The sequence below is a fragment of the Phalacrocorax aristotelis genome, chromosome 5, assembly GCF_949628215.1.
Source record: "Phalacrocorax aristotelis chromosome 5, bGulAri2.1, whole genome shotgun sequence".
Taxonomy (NCBI): Eukaryota; Metazoa; Chordata; class Aves; order Suliformes; family Phalacrocoracidae; genus Phalacrocorax; species Phalacrocorax aristotelis.
In genome coordinates, this window is record NC_134280.1 from 66,445,924 (window position 1) to 66,465,954 (window position 20,031).

At 39.7% G+C, this 20,031-nt stretch overlaps 1 protein-coding gene across 1 annotated transcript in view; it reads right to left on the bottom strand.

Moving 5' to 3' along the window:
• Positions 1–2,571: 2,571 nt before the first annotated feature.
• The window catches only part of PRMT3 (protein arginine methyltransferase 3), a 72,132-nt gene continuing 54,672 nt past the window's right edge, over positions 2,572–20,031 (bottom strand). The window contains exons 14-16 of the mRNA XM_075094970.1: positions 15,712–15,762; positions 15,416–15,503; positions 2,572–3,238 (exon numbers count right to left, since the gene is read on the bottom strand). Coding sequence (XP_074951071.1) covers positions 3,129–3,238; positions 15,416–15,503; positions 15,712–15,762 — 249 coding nt within the window. The 3' untranslated portion in view covers positions 2,572–3,128. The remainder of the gene's footprint in view (positions 3,239–15,415; positions 15,504–15,711; positions 15,763–20,031) is intronic.

Below are 20,031 nucleotides of genomic sequence, written 5' to 3' on the forward strand. Positions count from 1 at the left end.
AGACCTTATTGCGGCCTTTCAGTGCTCAAAGGGGGGCTGTAGGAAAGATGGGGACAGTCTCTTTAGCAAGGCCTGTTGTGGCAGGACAAGGGGTGATGGTTTTAAACTACAAAAGGGTAAATTCAGACTAGATATAAGGAAGAAATCTTTTACGATGAGGGTGGTGAAACCCTGGCCCAGGTTGCCCAGAGAGGCGGTCGATGCCCCGTCCCTGGAAACGTTCCAGGTCAGGCTGGACGGGGCTCTGAGCAACCTGACCTAGCTGGGGATGTCCCTGCTCACTGCAGGGGGGTTGGGCTGGATGGGCTCTAAAGGTCCCTCCAACCCAAACCACTCTGTGATTCTAAAATTCAATTCCCATAACTGCAATTAGGAAACATAAATAACTCACTGTACTGTCAGACGAATACCATATTACTGAACTGCTAGGTTAAGAAAAGCCACTTGTAATTGATGGGCTACTGCCACAGGACACTGCGCGACACTGGGCTCATATCAATTCCCACTCGTGTACTTAAAGTTCTCTGAAACTCCAACGCTTTTATCAAATGACCCTCCTCAGGCTTTACATTAGTTAAGGTGTTTTCAGGACATTTTCCTTCTGGTTAAATGATAACAAGTCTTCTCTTGATGCAGTTTGTTGTTGTTTTGGTTTTTTTTTTTAGTAATAGCTAGCATTTCCCTTTTACATGTTTTAACCTTTTTTTTCATTTATAGTCCTCTGTTAGTGAAGGCTACGCAAACTCTGTATCAGCCTTTGCACTGCTCGCTCTCTGCATTTTTTTCCCCCTCTTGTCTTTTATGTCAACATTTACACAAACACAAAAGCTGCATTTCCACACAATCTGCAGAAATATTGAAAAGTTAACATTGGAAGGGTCCTCAACAAGACCACCTAGTGCAACACCGGTATCTCAAAATATTAGTCATACTAGAACCACATGAAGCTCCCACAGTCAACTATGTATGAGATGACCAAATTCAGATGCAGACACTTCCAGCTTCTGGTTGCCACAGTACCGACAACACCCTATGAGAGTTTTGCTTAGTCTGTCAATATCCTGTACTTCTACAGTGCCTTTCGACAGAGGACAAAACCAGCAGTCCTTCCCCTGCCTGCATATTCACTGCTAACACCGATAACTGTCACAAACTCCATTAATCAGTCCAATGCCAACTGCCGGCATCTCATCTGCAAGATCAATTTTTATACAGGGTGGAACAGTCTGAGTTTCGGATAACCAGGCTTAAGCATTTTAACAATCAAAGATTATGAATGTATTTTTAAAAGGAATATATGTCACCAAGCTAGAAAAATGTTAGCAGATCACCGAGACTTACGCAGCACCTATGTCACCGTAGTGTTTGTAACTCTCAGATACCGTGAAATAAATCTCGCATCCAATTTTTGTGTGCAATTGTCTCATTTGTTAAGTTTTTGTAGTAAAGCCTATCCTGAAAACAAAATTCTGTAAATAGGCAGAATTTATAAACTGTGTGCAGTCCCACTTGCACAAAATCGAGGGATCTAAAAAACCAGTGCGAGCAATGAATTCATACCTATTTCTAGATTAATAGCCAAGGTGTCAAAACGGGTGGAAGGCCTCATTAAAATGAGTTAAGCAGACTAGGCACTCAGCACCTGAACACTCCTATTAAGCCGCACATGTGAGCTGAGCTCTCCAACATCTGGATGTCAATCAGGACATTTAAGGGTCTGAAGGTAATTCAGTAGTTTTCACACAGGACAGAATCTCCACCCCATCCCCCAAGCCAAGGAAATAATTTGATGCAAATTAGTAAGCCATGTGTTTCCAGAAGAGAGGATAAAAGCAGAGTAAGATGAAATACAAATCCACAAATCTGTTTTCGGTTGAAAATATGGTAGCGCTGTAGCAATATTGACATACTGTTCAATGCCCACTTCACTGTATGAAATCAAGTGCCACGTTGCAGGAGCGTTTCAGCTTTTGGAATACAAGCTTCCACTTTTCTGCCAAACCGGCATTACCACCGGTAACACTCTTCTTTAGTTCTAGGCAAAAAAAGTAGTATTTCACCCCATTATAAAATACACAATTATCAAATTTTGCTGAGCAGATTCCGAGGGAAAGAATTTCCTTCTTGTCTTAGTCCTGTAAAAAAAGGACCTAACATCATTTTAACAGCAGTTCAGAGATCGCTAGCAAAACACTGCCATATTTGTTTATTGAAACCATTTTTGAAACCACTTTCAACACAAACATACATGTACAACACGAGCACATAAACCGCACGGTGTTACACTTGGTTCCAACTCTACTGCAGTTTAAAGTGTTTAAACATCTCAACACACACATCAATCCTTGATTGTTCATAGTCTGTTTCTTTAAACAGCCACACCAAATCCACTATTCAGGCAACCGCTGCTATTTCTTCAGAGTATTTTTCCTAAAGCTGCTAAAACGGTCGCTTCCATCCACCTATGCTCCAGAGTAGGCTAGTATAGAAAAAAGTGTAGCCAAATAAATGAGCCGTCACTGGAGAGACAGAAGAATTTCCAGTTACACAGAAAACAAGGAAACCAACAACTGCATTATATAACATATTCGGTTCATTTATTTAGATAAATGTAACTGAAATGTGATACAACTTTTTAATTATAGACGTGTAATAAAGTGTTTATTGCTGCAATCCTCCAGTTGGAATTCCAAACTTATTCCCCCAGGGATTTTCCAGCTACTGTTCAGGTGCGCTGGCATGTAATCTAGCTGCTTCTTTCCTAAAAAAAAATTGCACAAGGATTTTGCCAGTTGGAGAATAAAACTATATGGAGAGATCATATTTATTGTTCCTCACAGCAAGACTTTAATCTGATTTTTCTCACTCACCAGTCTCACGTAACCCAGACCCATCTTTCTTGCCTTCCCCACATCACGTGAAACACAGCAGAATCCGATTTTGTCGTCAGTCTCTATCCCAGTGCAAAAGCGTCCAAATAGCAGTCTCTCAATTCTAGCTAAGCCATATTCTTGTGTGCGCATATACATACACAAATCCAAGAATTTACCATTTTTTGGTGTTTGGAAACAAACAGTTAAATCTAACATTTAAATTTAACATTTCCCAAAGTTACAGGCACAGGTTTTTCACTGAAGGCTGTAGGTCTGCTGAACGTCCTTCACTGAAAGGGTTATAAAGAGGGACCGAGGATCCTTTCTGTTTTTGCGGACTGTTATCTTTCCTCTCAGGGCCTCTCCTGCAAAAGTAAAAAGGAAATTACTATGCTTACATTACCGGATCATGCACAGTAACAGCAAAGATACACCACATACCCTATGTTACAGCAGGAGCTGTTCCAAATTAATCAGAATTAAACTAGCCTACAAAGGTCTCCTTTATGTTTTCAAAGCTGTAAGCAACGGTCTTGACAATAAACCTAAGTCAAACTAACTGCAGTTCAACCTGGGAGGTGCTGAGTTATGTCTGATGCTTTCCTTCTCAGATGACTCACACTAAGCCAATTATTTCACTTGTGATTGGGTAAAAACACTGTACTCCTTCGATACATTAATGTCTCTTGTATCTGGTTGTCCTGATTTTGGCTGGGACACAGTTAATTTTCTTCCCCGTAGTGGATTTAGGATGAGAATCCTGTTGGTAACACAGATATGTTTTAGGTGTGGCTGAGCAGTGCTTACACTAAGTCAAGGACTTTTCAGCTTCTCATACTACCCTGCCGGCGTGGAGGCTGGAGATGCACAAGGAGCTAGGAGGGGACACAGCTGACCCCAACTGCCCAAAGGGATATTCCATGCCATATGACATCATGCCAACCAAAAAAACCGGGGGGAGTTGGCCAGGGGGTGCGGCTCAGGAACTAGTTGGGCATCGGTCTGCAGGCAGTGAGCAACTGCATTGTGTGTCACTTGCTCTGTATATTCTTTTATCAATACTATTATTTTCATTTCCTTTTCTGTCCTATTAAATTGTCTTTATCTCAACCCCCATGTTTTACCTTTTTTCGAATTCTCACCCCCATCCCACCGTGGGGGGTGAGCGAACGGCTGTGTGGTGTTTAGCTGCCTGTTGGGTTAAACCCTAACACTGGTTCAGTCGAGTCTGCACGTCACTACCCAGCATTTCCAGGCACCTACAAGTCTCAGCTGGACAGGTTAGAAGTGCCATTGTATTATTTCCCCTCAACCCCAAGCTTCAAAAAACAACTCGTTTTCTCATGAAAGGATATAACATCTTTAAACTCCTGAACGTAGATTTCCATCCAAGAAGCAAGCAAATTATTAGCAGTAATAAAACAGTACGAAAAAAGCAAAATTGCTAATCCACAAAATCTAATATTGCATTGTTCCTTTGCTGAGCTCCCTAATTTAAACGCGTCACTACTATCAAGCTTGAGTAAAACCAAGTAACCACAAAAACCTATTCCACTTCCCACTGTGTATGCCACATGGTTTGTATTTGCACTGCGTTTCATTTAAGCTCTAATTAGGTAATATTTTTATCTGACAGGAAACATTAACACAGAAATCTTCAGAGCATTTCAAATATATACATAATTAATAGCAAGTTTTGGTCTACAAACTCTCAGGCTTTCTTGACCATAACACTAGCCATATATGTGCTTCAGCTAAAACCAGAGAGAACGCTTTGACACAGAAGGAAAGAGCTGAGACACAACTAGAGGGGCACAACTCTCACTTTTGGTGTTACTAAATTCAAGTAAAAGCTTTTGTCCTAAAGAAATTCCAGGCTTTAGTATTTCTGTTTAACATTTTGCCCTAGCCTGTGCTGATCAAGTCTGGTTCCATCCTAACAGTAGCTACAGTTGCACAGCACATCAAGTTCTTTGACATTTATGTAATTCAAAGGTCTGTTCTGGCTTTTAAAAGCACTTTCAGATTCTGAAATAAATGAGAAGAAAAATTAAACCTGCTGTGCCAGCTTAAGAACTTGTGTATACTCCCTAAGAAGAGATGTTTTACTTTTCAGACACAAGATACATTATTTGTGGGTAAGTCCAATTTCATGATCTAACAGTCCATTTTATCGTCACGCATATGTGCTCAGTGGACAGGATGCAAAAAGCCTTCATAGCTATGCAACTTTCTGAAACTTTACAAAGGGACAAGAGCCCATTTCCCTAAAGGCACAGCTGTTCTTAACTTCTTCTTTCCCTGCCTCTAAGATCCTTTAAGAAGAAGATAGCAGAAAACTAGATTTACAGATATTAGGAGCTCCAGGAACGGATTCATGCTATATAAAGCAAGACTTACAGGTCCGTATCCATCACGTAAAGGTCACACAAACTGAAATCTGTAGCCAATTCCAACTAGTCATTGGGTTAACTATTTGCTTATTTGAAAGCTTTATTTTAAAAAGCAGTTTTGAGAGCCCAGGCATTCAACAAGGTTCTTGATTTCCAATTACTTAAGGAGCTACTTTAATTGACAAGATTCATGCTTTTGAGTATTAAGCACAAATTTACTGAGAAGGATTTACTGAGAAGGTGGTACAGGAGGACATTAAAGAGAATTTCGTTTTCTTATGAGCTTTCATCTGCTTCCCCCAACTCCCATCCCATGCCCCAACAAGAAGCCAGCAAATGCCATGTTCCCTGGGCAGTGCCATAAGACTCTTCCAGACTTGCATGCCTGGCTGGGAAGCAGGGGTTTAAGTAAAAGCCTCAGGTCTCTGCAGAGCAAAGGTATGGGGTAGAGTTTCATAAATTTCCCTAAACCACGTACAACTGACATTTGGGCTACATCATCTCCACTAAATACTGAAGGGAGGTTCATAAGTTTCAAAAACCTAAGTGTGGCTGTAAATCTAGTACTTGAAGACTTTAGCTTCAAGTCTTTAGTTTTATGGAAAGAGAAAACCAAGAGGTAGAGAAATGGAAGCAAACTGCAGAGTTATTTGCAAATCCAACTTCTATGTTGATACAGACGTACATGAGTGAAAGTATAAACCTTACATATGTATGAAAAGATTACTTTTTAAACATCTCGGTGTTTGCAGTATATATACACGTCAATTTCAAGCATGTACGGGTGAAGAATGGCTTCTTGATTTTGGCTTCTAGACTAAAAGCCTGAAGTCAGAAGGTATCAACACCCCTTTAAGTAGAAATGACTAGATTTGTATGTTTTGTTTTCTCGGCTACCTAAATAGTTATAGTACATCGTGCATCAGAGATTGCTTCGAACTCAGGTTAGCACAGGAATGATTTCAGACTTGTCACATACAAGAGTAACTAAGCCACAGTTTTGAAAAGAGCTCAGGATACAACCCAGAAGCTGAACCCAAATACCTTCAGGCTAGTATTTTATATTTTATTTATTTGCAAACAAGTGAAATTCAATGGCCTGAACTAAAGAGCGGCAGAAGGGATTTTTAATTTTTAAATCTGACAACATGTGTAGCTTTTAAATAACACCAGATTTATGTTAGAAAACATAGAATAAAATTTTAAGCCAACAGCATTCAAGTTTTCAAGTAAGGCATCTGAAATGATGTGCCCCAGCAAGAGACTAGTTTTGAAGCTGGAGGACCTTCACTTTCAGTTAGACTTTGGGGGACCACAAGAATTGGGCTATCTTCTTCGGTGCCCTTCAGTCAAGATACTCAAAAGATCAGTTACAGCTCAAACTTTTATGCAACTTACACAGTGCTGCAAAAGCTCTGGGATGACAAATTCTGTTCCTATAGCCTGGCTCTGGCCTGATGACCAACGTACACTTTCTTTTTATCTTTAGGAAACTACACAGTCAGTGAGTATTCTAATATCTGAAGAAAAAAAAGTAATCCAGGAATACAGATGTTGCCTCAAATTGCAAGGAAATACTACCTATGCAGGCTTTGTAGTCTTGTTTTAAATGAGCTTACCAAGCAGATTATCTCTCAATTGCACTACGCTTTTGTGAAGATTGCCGCTTGCAGTTACTAGAAAAAACTAGTTATTAGAGAAAACCTAATCTCAATTTCTTTTCAGTTCTTAATAAGACCTGCAATTTAAGTTATATTTGTAAATATTTACGAAGCCCATTGCTGAGCCGCTTCATACCACCTAGAACTAAACGTCAGCAGACGTTCAGCAGATGATTCTCCTAAACACATTATAGGAGGGCACGATCTCCATCTACAGCAATAAGTTCTCTGCTACTCCTCCATTAGGCCTCTCTTGCCCCATTCATCTTCATCCCTCACGCCAGCCACATCCACTGTTACCACTTTTCTATCTCACTGGATCCAAAGTATTTCCCAGCTGTTCATTACTTACTGTGATTTTAAAAGCCACTGTTTATGTTCTGCTAAAAAGCTGTAACTTTCAATATTCTTATTGCAAAAATGAAAACAAATAGCAATTTGAAAACTAAGCTGGTTTCAAATTCAGTAAGAATTTTAGAATTATGCATTTGGCACAGCTCTCAGTTGCATCCACAAGCAGTAAACTGACACAACATCCACATTATAAATAATAAATGCAGGACATTTTGTCAAAGGCTGCAATATAAACATCATAGAAAGCTTTTCAACAAGAATGACCATGGTACCAATACTATACAAAAGATCAAAACATACACGTATTCTTAGATAATTTTGTGCTTTTTTCATAATCTAAGTCAGTTGGAGATTCCACTTCAATTCCTGTGCAGCTTTATTATCAGACCACAAATGACTGACATAATACAATGCAACTTGCAAAGAATTGCTAAAATGGTTCCACAGATTATATAAACAGAGACAGATTTGCCAGGTAGGAGGACAAGCTAAAGAAAAAAAGGCCGTTATAGCTTCTCTCCAGCTAGGAATTTTAACCTAGTACAAACATATGTATTTTCAGAACTGCTACACAAAGAATTATTTGATATATTTTAACCTCCTATAACAACAATTCTTGAAACATTCAGTAAGACTAAAGAGCCTCTGAGAACTAAAATGCCACTATTTATATTACATCAACATTAATACAAAGCAATACAACAAATGAAGTAAAAATCTAAATATAATTTCATAAATTACAGCTGACATTGAACAGAAGCCTCAGATTCTGTTTGCAAAGGCTGTTAATGAAACAAAGCACGCCATTTTTCTCTGCTATTTCTTATGCAGTAACCACATTAAATCTGCCCTTCTAAACAGTCTTTTCTGAGGGCCGAAGCAAACAACAGCAGTGCAACCAAGTAACAGAAAGGCAGTTCTGAACAATTAATCAATGTCATGTAGATAGAAAATGACTGATGTTTTTTCACCATTCTGCTGTCCTATGAGCTGCCTGGAGGAAGCTGTCTCTGGGACTCAGCTGCATCACCTTGCTCTTATCACGCTCAGTTGAATGCAAGTAAACCACACAGTGCCATTGCAGTTTGATTAGGACAAAACTGAATCCATTACGAGCCCCTTCCTGCATTTTTATTATCCCCTGGGGAGCCCTGAAATTTGTCCCCAAAAAGAGAAACACAACCGAAATCAGCAGAATTGCTGCACAAGCTTGCCAGCACAGGAGAAAAACGCACCCCTACGTCCATACTGACACACTGCCAAATAATACACGTCTGATGACGTGCTCCACAGTACCCCCTACACACGTGCACTGAACGCTCACAACAAGCTACTCTGGTTCTGACTTTTGCCATCAGTGAAACCATAAGCAATTTTACCTTTCACTTGTGTTTGTGCAATCATACACCGGCCAAGCCTGCAGTTCGTGAGCGAAGATACCCCTCGGTGCAAGAGCCCTATCGCTAAGAATGTTTAGGCCGACAAACTGTATCCTGATTAATCTGAAAGGATTTGACTCAACCCAAAAGATTCCATAACATCCTCTTAAAGCTCAAAATGATCCATGGCAATGAACTTATAATGTGAAGAACTACCCTGCCTTTCAATACAACTTCGTGTCCCCTCCCTCTTTGATTATGAAAAAGATTGAGTTACTGAAGGTAGCCAGCAATCAAAATCTTTCAGGTTTCCTTCTTTTCTTCCTGCGGAAGAGCTTTATGTAGCTAACAGTGAGACAAGAACACGGTACTCAAAGCATTCTTTATTCTGAGCCCCATCAAAATTTAAGAACCTTCCAAAAGATCTCACTGGAACTGTTTCAAAGACAGCTGCTAGAAAACTGCAGTGGATTTGGGCTAAAGACATCTTAACTACCGAACTGCTGGGGAGAAATACCTTTGCAAATCCTCTACACTGCAATAACCACAGACTTCTAAGTGCTAGTCATACATGCGTAACTGTGAAGCTACACAACAGTAAGCTTTGACACCCCTCTTCACAATGAGGTTGTCCTTGCTTGAGGCTGACAATTTATCCAGTTTTCCAGTCCAGTTCAGACCAAGTGAACCCACACTGTCTTATGCAACACTGAAGTCTAGCACGCAACTGAAAACAATCAAGTCTCAAAGCACTGCTCTGGAAGAGCTGGCTAGAAGTAGTATCCATATACCACCTATCTTCTGAAAACAAAAAGGAACAACTAAAGACAAATAATTTGTGGAGGGACCAAGAGCATTTCCCTTCTTAACTTACCCTTACTCTTCCCATTCATTTTCCTAAACCGCAGCTGTACAGAGACTGCCACCTTCCCCAACTTGGCCAAGTCTCCCACTGAATCCCCAACCCAATGAGATCCAGTGAGCAGTTTCTGTACCGAGCAGTAATCGCTGCCTTTTGGTATCATCCATCTGATCTGTGACACCTTTCTTCCACTTTTATATACTAAGCAGCTCTTTGCCAACTCCTTTCTGTTACTTCACTGTTCGGCCTCTACTGAAACTCCACTGAGGTTTGGTCTTTCCTGCCCCGAGTATATTCTCTGAAGAGGTTTGGTACCGAGTTTTAACTCCCTAAGACAATCTATTAACTAGGCTGCTGCAAAGACCTCTACACAGCCAGCTGAGTAAGGTAAGACAGCCGTGTACAGCTGCCTAAGATAACGTGCATATGCTGCAGGTGACCAAGATCCCCAAGATAGCTCAGGTACCAGAAATAGTTGCCACAGGGAACTGTGAAGGCCAGATACACGGTCCTCCAAAATGTATAGCTGCGGTAGCCAAACTCACCTAGAACTAGTCTTAACTCACTACTTTTTGTAGTAGAGATCCTAAACGGCATAGAATTGTCCCAATCTTTCTCTCTAAACATTTGTGACCAAATTCTGAGTAAAGCAGACTGTTGTTGCTGCAGGAGCCGTACCCTCTTGCAGCCGCAGAACTTGCAAAGGGGCCCCAAACAGAATGGTACAAGAAATCCATCCGAGTTCTCCTGTCTAGATACAGAACTTCTATTATCTTTCAACGAGAGAAAACAGCCAGAGTAACTTCTCCCAAGTTACTAGGGATAGAATGAGAGGAAATGGCTTCAAGCTGTGTCAGGGGAGGTTTAGACTGGGTATTAGGAAAAATTTCTTCACTGAAAGAGTGGCCAGTCCTTCGAACAGGCTGCCCAGAGAGGTGGTGGAGTCACCATCCCTGGAAGTGTTTAGAAGATGCGTAGACACAGCACTTCAGGGCACGGTTTAGGAAGCATAGTAACGTTGGGTTGACGGTTGGACTTGGTGATCCTAGAGATCTTTTCCAACCTTAATTATTCTATGATTCTAGGAAAAGATTCTCTCCATTTAGTGCCTGAAATACACACTTAGAGACGTTTCTGAAAACTCAGCAGGATGATTTTAAACAGCAGGTTTCAAAAGATACAGCGTAAGACATGAAAGATTTAGTGTGACCTCAAAGTTCAAGTTTTAACAATTACTGGATTTTAGAAGTGAGCATCATTTTTGGAGGTATCGCTTGTAAGTAAACAAGTGACAGCGCTCTACAGACACCATGTTGCAGCCATAGACAAGCAAAACAGACAATAAAATCTCAACTGGGAACCAAATTATCCAACTGGGATGCACAATATTGAAGTATTTCAATATTAATCAAAACACTCAGACTGATTAATTGTGCCAGTGTTTTTTCCTACTTTTAGCAAAACTCGCAATGTAAATAAATTAACACATTTTCATTTGTAAATTTACAAACAGCTACCAAATTATGAAGACTGGGGAGTTAAAGATAATCAAGGATTCTACAGGGTCTTAGTCATATGAGTTCTACTTCAGTTTTGCTGTGCTAGCCCCTTTTAGCACCACAGAAAAACAAATCAAGGATTTATTTCCACTGCAAGGCAGCATCAAGAACACAAAATGCCGACAATATGCTGTTTTACTGCTAATAGAATTTGCCTGCATACAGATCTGGATTTTAACTTAATGCACCGTTACTGAAAAGATTCAGCCTTTAAAAATAATTTTTGTAAGCGTTTTATTTATTTAGTAAAAGCTTGAGACAACCAAATGAGAATGGTATTCTGTATATAATTTTTTGGTTACGAAACTTAGCAGGAATATTTCCATGAAAGGAAAAGACTCATGTTTGCATCATTAATAAGAAGATACTGCTTTGGCATCTCAATTCCAATTTTCAAAATAAAGACATGTTCAAGCTATTAAAAGGGCCGCCAAGTGAAACCTTGTACTCTGTCGGGAGTCCACAAGACAATAGTCTTGTCTGAGAAAACCCAGTTTTTCTGGCAATAAAACATCATCTGGCTTCTTTCTCCAGTTTCTTTGTTTTTACTGCATGCTAAGCAGTTAAAGCATATTCAACACGCTGACGCTATTTTGTTTTACTTCATTGTGCGTCAGCTTCAAGTCTCTCGTGACAGTCTCTGAGGAGGAAAACTAGCTTTCCAGAATATATTAGTAGTAAGAGACTCTCCCCAAGTCACACATTAAATCTAAACCAAATCAACAAAAATTCATTAAAACTATATACAAAGCCATTTACCATAGGTATCAAGCTGAAATTCAGTGACAAATCAGAAGTACTAATTAGGTACAACTTTTACTGCTTCACTCTCCAGATCTTCGGACCTAGATTAAACTTCTCCCATTTCACCTCAGAGAATTTGCAAACGTCGCACACCTAGTGCAGGCTGCGGCAGGAACGGTGAAGGATGAAGGGTTAGTTGCAACTCCTACCCTTTGCCTTGTCATGGCTTGATTTTGTTATCATTAGAATACAGAGCAAAATGTTCAGTCTTTTTTTAAGGCTGAGAAAGTACAACTATTTTTACAACAAATAACTTGGCATCAGACAGCTGAGAAAGCTACCCAGTTCACACTGCCCAAAAATCATGGCATAAACCAGCCTTTTCCTATTAAATACCCAACAGGTTCAGATACCTGTAAGCTCAACCTCTTTTACAGAGCAAATCCCAACATAGTCAGTGCTTTACAACCACTTTAAACATATCCCCAAAAGCTATAAAGCATTCAACAGAGATTTTAAGTCAGCCATACTATCTTACTCAGAATTAGGAATCAGAGGGAACCATTTTTCTTTACCGGGGGGTTAAAAACCAAACCACCACCCTGCCTGAAATAGGCTTTGGAAACAGGAAAACATTTAAAATGCATTTTATACAGCCAAATTCCTCTTTCACAACCTGGTATAATACTGAAAGCAAATGCCACCATGGGTATACTGGTCAGATTACTGCAAGACTCAGATCATATTATTTCTGTTTATTTTCCAATACTTCCTAAGAAAAGAGCTTGCCCTGACTCAGACAATACATTTAGTCACAAGTGGGTCCCCTTTGTTGTGTCTCCCAGTGCCATATACACATTGCTTATTCTAGGAATTCATACAGAGGATTGATGACTATTGGTAAATGCAGGGATAGACACACGGGCTGACGCCTTCAAATGCTGCAGATGTGTTTCACCTAATACAACTACTTTTTTTTTTTCCAGTTAACTCACATTGAGAAAAGGCCATTTGAAGACAAAAAAATTTCCCCCAAAGCTAGGTATGGTCTGAGTGAAGTTCAGTTCAAAATGCCAGGCAGACACAATGCATGGTAAAACAGTGGCAAGCAGTGTCATTCATTAACAAGTGACAGATGAGAAACAGCTGGAAATGCAACTTTACATACACTGCAAAAGACGACTGATCAATTTGTTTAGCTGGTAAAATGGTGAAAGACTGAAGAAATCAAGGGAAATGGTTAACCACAAATGACCACGATAAATATCTAAGTCACTACTTTTACAAAGAACAAAAAAAAACAGTACAAAAAAAGCGGAAGATAGGGAAATCCGTACTTACAGTAACATGTCTTGAGGAAAAAAGATTTTTGGAACAATGAAGGAGAAGAATCAGAGAGAATGGTTTTTAAAAAAAAATGACCTAATTTAAGCAACATTCCTCTATATAAGGTATCAGGAAACACCTTCTGCCTTGATGAGTTTGCGTCATCCGTCAACAACAAATAACCCACAGAAATTAACACTGGGAATACAAAGGAAAAGGAAATTACATCAAGAGCTTCTCTCAGAATCTTCTCTAACACTAGAAATAACAGGCAGAGAATCCTAGACTGAAGTAGTAATTTTATATAAGATATAAAACCAGACAGAATGGGTAAAAGGATGGGAAAGGGGAACTTCAATAATTACGAAGAGGGGAGAGGCAGAATGAAACGAGACGAATAGCTGTAACAAGATTTCTTACGGGAATAATTTTAAGCAATACAAGCTAATAAAGAGAAAGGAAGGAGCTGCGGCAAAAGCGATCTTGAAGGTCAACTAGGCTGTGCTCGCTGCTTCAAAGAACAGTGCTTCTGCACTTGCCTTCAGAAAGTCACCGCACCTGGACTACAATTCTAGAGCCAGGCACACCTCCCAGTAGTTCCAGGCATTTGGTAAATGTCAAATGATCTATGTAATATTATATAATGGGCATATTCTAACAAATGTCATTGCACTTAAAATTCCACTTCACACTCTATGACACTGAAATTTAATGGGCTGCAGCAAGGAGGCCCGAGCCAGCCTTGTCTAGAAAGAGAAACTGAACGGAACGCAAGCCAAGTACAAATGCACCAATGCATACGTGCATCCCAAGAAGTGACAGGATCTAAGAATATGCAAATAAAGACTATTTAAGAATATCAAGTCAAAGCATGAAAGAAGTGATTTGTCAGATAACACAGCCCATAGTGCCTTTAGGAAAGGAGCTCCTGGTAAAGAGTTGTCATGGCTGGGAGCTGGAAGAGGCAACTGCAGAAGTGGTTTAATTGAGCACAGGTGCTGCTTTCACTGTTGACATTCATAATTAGGTCTGTTAAAAGAGACAATATTCCACCTACATCAATACTTCTCTATAGCACCTCTACACTTCTTGACCTCAGTTTCTTTTGCAGCATCTGCGTAAGTTTTTGTACGCTTTCCCCCCTTATGCCTGGTCTATTTAAAAACTGTTGAGGTCAGGGCCATGTATCACCATGAGTTTATTAACCAAGCAACAGAAATGGGCCCCATTCTGAGGTTCCTCCCTTGGTCCCGCTGTCTGTAAAGAAAAATGGCCCTCAAAGACAACTAATTCACCATTGGGTAAAAGTTTAACAGTGGTGAGTAAATATCTAGTGGTTAAGTGAACAAAACCAAAAAATAATAAACCAGCATAAAAATATAACAACTTTATTTCCTCTAATTATAGAAAGGCTAGGAGAGTCTGAAAGTGCGTGCAGTCCTACAGGAACAAGAGGCCAAGACTTATAATTCTTGCACTGTTGTATGTCCATCCTCCTGCATGACTACCCTGTGATGGTCGCAGACATATTTCTGTGTCTATAAAGCAAGGAATATTTGACTACTTGCATAGAAATGTATTTTCAAGACTTACCAAATAGAACTAATTAAAACCACTAACAAGCATCGTTTTAGTCTTCAAAACCTTACTTCAACAATTTTTTGTCTGAATTTTGGGTTATCCCTGATGACAACAAAAGCCTTTTACTTGCATCAAATTCAAGGTGAAACATATTAAGGTCCTTACCCATTTTAAAAAAATATACAGTGTATGAAAATAACATTTTCCATACTTCAATGGCCCATGGTCATGGCTGTGAGTCCTTTGAAACTGTTTTCAACGAGTGCTAGAAAAAATCCTGTGCAATCACTTGACAAATGTGATACTTAAGAATATTAGTAATGTTCAAATTAAAATATTGTTAATAGCAGTGTTCTGGTCTCATGTTTTTCTACCTCAGACATGTTTTGATATGCAAATTTTCTCATCAGAATTACAGTACTGAGCTAAGTATAAGAGTATAAGGCATATGCTCACTTATGTATACATATACAGGTATTTACATGTATTTTTACATTAATTTTATAAAATATAGGTATTTTCCAGTGCTTTTCTTACACAAAAAAATATTTAACAGCAGCTGAAAGATTTTTTACTAGTTCTTTTTAACACCTAAATAATTCTTAAAGTACCTAAGATTTAAATTCAATGATAACAGCAGTCTAGCACAACCATTGTTGCACCACAACTGAATTTAAATATACCTGATTCTACAGGAATTGGTTTCTCCAGGAGAAAAACTGTCTGTTTCCAGTGTGTTTTGGTACACTGGGGACCAGTTGAAAACAAGACCTGCAATGGAAAAGTTCAAGAGTTTGATTAAGAACAACATTTTTGATATCACACCACATCAATCAATTACCAAACACATGCACATGAAGCGTTTGCTACAGCAAAACAGACTCACTGCCAAACACCTTGAGACAGTACAAAAAGTAAAGTACAAAACCACCCTTTTCTCTCAAAGGCATTTTTTAAATGCATAACCCCAAATACTCACCGTTTGGTGACAGTTCTTCTCAAAAAATATATCAAAATAACCAGCAACTGCCTATAAACAAAAGAGGAAGATGTGAGTATGATACAGGAAAAATAGACACTCAAGAAAAAGTATATCATTAACATATACATATGTATAGCCTTTAATAACAAGAACAAAGTTAGATTTATGCTTTCAAGCATGCTAGAAATCCTAAGACAAAAACATTAGCTGTCATCACACCTTTGTTCTACTCCAGAATATCCAGCCCACTGTAACTGCATTTTATTACACATCAAATTTTAGTCCAAGTTTCCATAATCACCCCTGCGCCCTAACTGCAACCAGAATTACATTTGAGAAAACAGCCTTTCAGATGTGCAAACCCACAAGCATAAAATTCAGTCCTTGTCATCTATGGCTCCCATGACCCTGACTAAATACACACACATTACAGGGATTCTGCATGACGCGTTCACTCTTTGCGTAGCTTAACACTATCTTGCACAAAAGCTCCCTGTGAGCAGAGGCAGAGCATAACCAAGCAGGGAATATTTTTCTTCCTCTGCCACACACACAGATAAGGAATAAGATTCACAAATGCCTCATGCTGGCCTTCTCAGCAGTTAGTAGTTTCTAATAGTAACTCTCCATAGGATTCCTCAGAACCCTCCTTTCCCTCCTGCCATTCTACTGCTAAGCTCAAAGAGCCTCTCTCTTCAGTGCGTGATTCCTTAGTGGGACTTCTCTTCCAGCTTGAGGAGGAAAAGAACTACAAAATGTCCGCATACAAAACAGTATCCCAACACTATTTGTTACACAGTCTTTTAATACTGGCCTGCTGCTTTGACAAAAAAAGCCTTGTGAAAGTCCCAGAAATTCAAAGAATGCAAATAAAGAACTGGAAGATGCTAATAAGACTATCCATTCCACAGTTTCACATCTGAAGTCCTGTCCACGCTCACCTTTATTTGCCTGCTACTCTCTCCTATGAAAAGGCTAAAGAAATCAGACCGTGGGCCCAAGGCAGTTATGCTTTACTGTTATAGGTCAACCTGAATAAATGACCCAGAAGAGAGCTTTTGAGTAACTTCAGCTACAGCAGCTGGGGACCCTCTATGCCTGTGACAGCAGGAAGGGATTGCCCCATATCAGCTATAGTACATTCAAACAAGGTACGTACCAATTCACTGATGGCAAGCCCGCTGCATGAGAAGTCACTGCAAACAACTGTTTATAACCTTCCTCTCACGGCACCGGTGTATTTCTCCTACTCCATGGCTATAACACTGGTTGCTCTGAGTAGTTACAAGGGACAAGTTCTGTAGCAAGCCCTTCATATTGACTCAGAGATGGATTGTGAAGGAAAAAAAAAGTCAAACATGCTTACAAAATTAAGGTAGCAAACTGAATGGCATAGGACTTCTTCACTGAAGTATCATACTACCAAGATGATCAGGGGACCGGAGCATCTCCCTTGTGAGGAAAGGCTGAGAGACCTGAGTTTGTTCTGCCTGGAGAAGACTGAGGGGGGAATTTCATCAATACCTGGAAATAGCTAAAGGGTGGGTGTCAAGAGGATGGGACTGGACTCTTCAGTGGTGCCCAACAACAGGCCAAGGGGCAACGGGCACAAGCTGGAACACAGAAAGTTCCAGCAAAATATGAGAAAAAACCCCTTCCCTGTGCGGGTGCCAGAGCAGGGGCACAGGCTGCCCAGGGAGGGTGTGGGGTCCCTTGCCTGGAGACATTCACACCCCGCCTGGACGCGGCCCTGTGCCCCTGCTCTGGGTGTGCCTGCTCACGCAGGGGGTGGGACAGGACGATCTCCAGAGGTCCCTTCCAACCCCCACTATTCTGTGATTATGGAATAGGTAATCTGAATGATAGCTAAACCATTCTGGTACTTTCCCTCTCTACTCTAAATCCAGAACAGATTTCAGCAACATGGTGGAGAATACAATGTGCTAAAGCAAGTAAGCCTACATTAAAGCACCTGTGTTTGCTTTTCAGCTAAGGGCGCTCCAGAGAAGCCTGGCAAGTTCCAAATTCCAATGTGGGCACATATTCTTAAAAAAATGAACCAAGGGGGAACTGAGGTACCTTCGTGACAAACGAGCACCAGATGTTGCAAACGGTGAGTCTTCCATCCCTTAAGTAAAGTCCTATCACTCAATGCTGAGATTCTCATTCTCAAGTGAATTACAGCCTTGTCTCCAATACGCCTTTTTGAGTAAAGATTGAGAAGGTTTTGACAAAGCTTTATTGAACCATCAGACTACTTTTATTGATGCACAATCTCTTCTGGACATTAGTCAGAGATCTACTAAGTCATAAAAATATTTTTCAGTCATCAAGTCAATACCATTGATATGCTTACAAATAAGATCTAGGATACAATTACTGGAGGAAGGAAAACAAGGTTGCGACAACAAAAAAACATTAAGAACTGAAGGGGAAAAAAATTGGCTTCCAGAGAAAATGAGACAATCATGGTACATTTTGGACCAGAAAGCTAAAAGCTCCAAGCAGACATACCATCGCTAAGGGAGCTGCAGTTATGTATACACTTCATAGCAACAAGTAACAGAAACACCCTACATGCTACCCTGAGAAAACATCCCCAGATTAGCATTTTTGGGGGCTGAAAATAAACTGCAGTTACATGCAAAGGAACATTGCCCTGCTATTTGCTCCCTCCTGTGCTCAGGGAACCTGGATTTGTATACCTTCAGTAACGACAGGATAAATAACCACCTTACTCCTTACAGTATCTATGGTTTCCCTAACTGAACCAGCTTGAAACACTGACTTTGATTACCTAAATGGAGAGGTAGTAACAGTAATTATTACACATCACAAAGACCACCTTATACAGAGCTCCAAGGATTACAGAGTTCAAGGGATTACAGGGAACAAGAACTCTACATTGATCCATTAAATTATTTCATTCTAAAATGGATATATGTCCTTCAATATTGATCCTGAAATAATTGTTGAGCCAAAAGAAGAAAAAAATAAATGCCACAAATCCCTAAGGATAAGCTCCTGTGAACAGCTTGAGGCATCCCCCCAAACTCCTCAACATTTGGTCAGTTAGAACTGGGTGGGGGGGCACCCCAAAACCAAAACACGCACTCTCTGATGAGCTATGCCAACAGGCAACCCCAGTCCTGCAGAGCTAAATAGAAATTATATACTTAAATACATACAGGAGAGAGTTTAAATGATGTTTTGGGAAGTACCTCTAAGAGCACATATAGCGATTTAGAAATCTAACAGGTATTATTAATACATTTTCAACCCATTTTTCAACCAACTAAAAAAAAACAAACACACACACTTTGACAATTTTTCATTCTGAAATTGTTACAACAATGTAATTTGTTTTTAAGAAACATTTTTAGGCAACCTGCCATCATTTACCAACGCTGCGTTTCATCTCCACGTAGAAATCTCTCCTCTTGTATTTTAAATCTTTGGGAAAACAGAAAGTCTAATACCAAACCCAGTAGTTACTGAACAGCTGCAAAATGAATCTTCACCCTGGCAGCTATTCTACAAGCCAATTACAGCTGATGAAATACAAGAAGTGAAAATGCACAGATTAAATATGTTGCACTTGAGTGCACATAGCCTGTGGCTTCCCCTGTAAAACAAGAAGCCAAAACAAAAGTTTACACCTATGTTCAACACAAGTACAGTTATTTGCACATGCCTAGGTAAGAAATATAAGGTCAAGTCTATCCTAAAGCCTCCCAGTAACTCCAGCCTAAATTAACTACCCTCTTCCTTTCCTCTTCTTGATTTCACGTGGAAGACTTCATGTGCTAGATTGCATGTGTTTCCCTGCCAACAACATTGCACTTTAAAAGGCATTCAATTTATCCAGCTTATACATTATTTTCATGAAGTAAATTCAGTTTTATTTCCAAACAGACACGTTACAGTAATTATTAAATTCACCAGCTCTTCTCAAGAAAAGGGTTGTTCCGTAGGGTCCTCTAAAGCCTATGTACATTTACAAGCTCATCCAAACACTATGCTATGCTTAAATTTTTAAACATACTGTTGCCTTTTTGAGATCTTTCTGCTTTTGTGCTCTTTTGTCATATTTGATGTGCCGCAGGCCTAAGTGATCTCAAGCCAGCTACAGAGATACCTACAGACTCATTAAAACGCACACACCTGGCCTTCCTAAAACCCACCAGACAATTTTGTAGAACAAGAAAGAGCAATCAGTAAGGACAGTCATAATGAGTTTCAAGACTGAGATGGTCCCAGGAGTATATTAAAAGTTTTAACTGATAAGTAGTTAGCTACTGATACTCTTTTCTCTAT